General features: G+C 46.2%; 1 protein-coding gene across 1 annotated transcript in view; it reads right to left on the reverse strand.

Annotated features, from left to right (window-relative positions):
• Nucleotides 1–2,198: 2,198 nt before the first annotated feature.
• LOC122546891 (trafficking protein particle complex subunit 10-like) overlaps nucleotides 2,199–3,772 on the reverse strand; it is a 6,874-nt gene continuing 5,300 nt past the window's right edge. Inside the window, exon 3 of the mRNA XM_043685507.1 lies at nucleotides 2,199–3,483. Within this exon, the coding sequence (XP_043541442.1) occupies nucleotides 3,245–3,483 (239 nt within the window). The 3' untranslated portion in view covers nucleotides 2,199–3,244. The remainder of the gene's footprint in view (nucleotides 3,484–3,772) is intronic.

Below are 3,772 nucleotides of genomic sequence, written 5' to 3' on the forward strand. Positions count from 1 at the left end.
TACCAGGTAACATCTTCAGTGAGCCTCAGGGCAAAGCATTACTGATGATTCCTGCTTTCTATTTATATACTTGGGTTTCTTTGGGTTGGTGATATAATTTGCTGTTCTTTTTCTCGGGGGTGGTGGATGGGTCTAACTCGATGTGTTTGTTGATAGAGTTCCGGTTGGAATGCCATGCTTCTAGGAATTCTCGTGCGTGTTTCTGTTTGGCTTGTCAGAGGATGGATGTGTTGTCCCAGTCGGAGTGGTGTCCTTCCTCATCTGTATGTGAGGATACTAGTGAGAGAGGGTCATGTCGTTTTGTGGCTCGTTGATGTTTTCTGCCTGTTTGTCCAATGTAGTGTTTGTTACAGTCCTGACACGGTATTTTGTAAATGACATTAGTTTTGCTCATTGTCTGTATGGGGTCTTTCAAGTTCATTAGCTGCTGTTTTAGTGTGTTGGTCGGTTTGTGGGCTACCATGATGCCAAGGGGTCTGAGTAGTCTTCCAGTCATTTCGAAGATGTCTTTAATGTAAGGGAGATTGGCTAGGGTATCTGGAAGTGTTTTGTCTGCTTGTTTGGGTTTGTTGCTGAGAAATCAGCGGACTGTGTTGATTGGGTCTAAGTTAGAATGGTGCTGGAAAAGCACAGCAGGTCAGGCAGCATCCAAGGAGCAGGAAAATTGACGTTTCGGGCAAAAGCCCTTCATTACCTCCGGGTGCTCTGGTTTCCTCCCACAATCCAAAAATGTGCAGGTTAGGTGAATTGGCCATGCTAAATTGCCCGTAGTGTTAGGTGAAGGGGTAAATGTAGGGGAATGGGTCTGGGTGGGTTGCGCTTCAGCAGGTCGGTGTGGACTTGTTGGGCTGAAGGGCCTGTTTCCACACTGTAAGTAATCTAATTACCACCCTGCCTGTGTTCATTGGTTCCCTTTTTTGTGAATACATGGTATAGGTGATTTTCCTCTGCTCTGCGTAGTGCCTCTGTTGGCTCATTGAAATAATGTTCTAATGCTGCTTAGTTTGTGGGTGTTGGGATGATAGCTTCTGTAGTTCAGTGTTTGTCTGTTTGTGTTGTTTTTCTGTAGACGCTGGTTTGAAGCTCCCCATTGGCTGTTCGCCCAACTGTGACATCTAGGAATGGCAGTTTGTTGTTGTTTTTCTCCTCTTCAGTGAATTTTATGTCAGTAAGGGTATTATGAATGGTCTTGAAGGTTTCCTCTAATTTGTTTCATTTGGTGATGACAAAAGTGTCATCCATGTAGCAGACCTACAGTTGGGGTTGGATGGTTGGCAGAGCTGTTTGTTCGAGTCTCTGCATTACTGCCTCTAAGAACCCTGATATTGGAGATCCCATGGGTGTTCCGTTAGTTTGTCTGTAGGTTTTGTTGTTGAAGGTGAAGTGGGTGGTAAGGATGACACCTTTGTTTTATTGGTAGGGGATTGAGTTTCAGAGCCGTGAGGTCATCTTGCAGCCGTACAAAACTCTGAAATGTTATGTGCAGTTCTGGTTGCTGCATTATAGGAAGGACGTAGAAGCTTTGGAAAGGATGAAGAAGAGATTTACTAGGATGTTGCCTGGTATGCAGGGAAGGTCTTATGAGGAAAGGCTGAGGGACTTCAGGCTGTTTTCGTTGGAGAGAAGGTTGAGAGGTGACTTAATTGAGATATATAAGATAATCAGAGGGTTAGATAGGGTGGGCAGGGAGGGCCTTGTTCCTCAGATGGTGATGGCTAGCACGAGGGGACATAGCTTAAATTGAGGGTGATAGATATAGGACAGTTGTCAGAGGTAGGTTCTTTACTCAGAGCATGGATTGCACTGCCTGGAACAGTAGTAGACTCACCAACTTTTAGGGCATTTAAATAGTCATTGGATAGGCATATAGACGAGAATGGAATAACTTAGGTTAGATGGGCTTCAGACTGGATTCACAGGTTGGTGCAAGATTGAGGGTCGAAGGGCCTATACTGCTCTGTAATGTTCTATGCTGTATGTGTAGAGGTGAAAGGTTTTTAGTTTAGAAAAGCATCATGTGTCAGCACAATCTTGGTGGGCCGAAGGGCCTGTTCTGGTGCTGTATTGTTCTTTGTTCACCCCCTTTGCCCCAATAGTGCCACCATGACTGAACAATTGAAAAGGAGAAACCCTCACTTTCTCTCAAAGAGTCACCAAATAGACAGACACAGAAAAACACAAGTCAGTCACGGCAGGCAAACTGTTGAGGATGTTGTTTATATAATGTTCACAGTTCACATCCACATCTCCCCTGTCCTCAGCACAAGTTAAGCAAGGCTGAATTGACAGGGATGCCAAGCTGAGAGATTATAACTTTATTGGGTGTGAATGCTAAACCCCTGGGTGTTGATCAAGCAACCTGACCAGATCCCCAGCTATTTACAAAGGTCCTCAGCTGCTGTCAAATTGCCTCAGACATCGAGCTGTTGGGGGTGTCGCAGGGGAACGAGCTGTCATTGAGACAGTCCAGCCTCAGCTCTATTTGAGCAGCCCCAGATCCCCACTGACAAGATCCACTCTGAAAGTTTATATTACTCTCTCTCTCTATACATATATATTTATATCATTAAACCTGGATGAAAAATTAAGGATTATGTAAATAAATAAAGAATTATTCAGTTAGACCACAGATTGAGCTTGAAATAATTTCAGTCAAAAGCCATCAGGAGGGTAAAGGAGGGGGAATGATCACACTGAGGTGTGGTCAGCTGTGAGAGCAGTTCTGACAGGTGCCAACTTCTTGCACTACTCACAGTCTGGCTGTGTCACTGCCCTGGTCTCACATACAGCCTCACTCACAGGAGGAATGGGAAACGAGGAGTTGGAATCTAATGGAGCTGGCACAGAGTTACTCCTGATCCTGGAACATCAGAATGGGAGTGGGCAGCTGGTGCCCAGGGACTGAGTACGTTTCATTAGGCTGTCTGAGGGGCTCAGTGGCTCACACAGACTGACTTTGATACCAAATCACATCATTTCTTCCTTATTTAAAAGAAAGTCACAAATATTTCAGCAGAACTGATACAAAGACAGAACATAATTACACCACTCCCCACAGAGCTGACTGTATAGAAACATTTACAGAGACAGACAGCTCCTGTCATGTGAGGTTAGGGCACTGTCTTGTCACACATTGCTCTCCTGTCATGGCACAGAGAACCCCAATATCACATTGCACAGCATGATCACATGACAGAGCCCCATCATCTCACATGACAGAGTGCTGGTAAAACACAGAGGCCAGTCACGTGACATTAACCTCCAACATGTGGTCATCCTGGCTGGGGATGACAAGGATCTGCATGCTGGAGCTGGTGTTGAAGACCTGGCCACTGGAGAAGGCTAGCAGGCGAGGCATCGGCACACTCCGGTGCTCATTGCTGCTGGATGAATGGCTGCTGCCCCGGCTCCTCGTACTACTGCTCTCGACCTGCTCATCGAGGGCTCGGTCCAGGGACAGGGTGTCATTCTCCATCCAATTATCTGCAGGGGACAAAGACAACACTTATAACAGGAACAGATCCATCTTGGAGTACCTATACCCCAGACAGCAGCGACACCACCAGCACTGTACCCCAGTGTTATACAGTGCCATTCTCCATCCAATTATCTGCAGGGGACAAAGACAACACTTATAACAGGAACAGATCCATCTTGGAGTACCTATACCCCAGACAGCAGCGACACCACCAGCACTGTACCCCAGTGTTATACAGGGACAGACCTGTCCCCACCAGTACTGTACCCCAGTGTTATACAGGGACAGACCTGT

This window comes from Chiloscyllium plagiosum, unplaced genomic scaffold (assembly GCF_004010195.1).
Source record: "Chiloscyllium plagiosum isolate BGI_BamShark_2017 unplaced genomic scaffold, ASM401019v2 scaf_1748, whole genome shotgun sequence".
NCBI classification, from domain to species: domain Eukaryota; kingdom Metazoa; phylum Chordata; class Chondrichthyes; order Orectolobiformes; family Hemiscylliidae; genus Chiloscyllium; species Chiloscyllium plagiosum.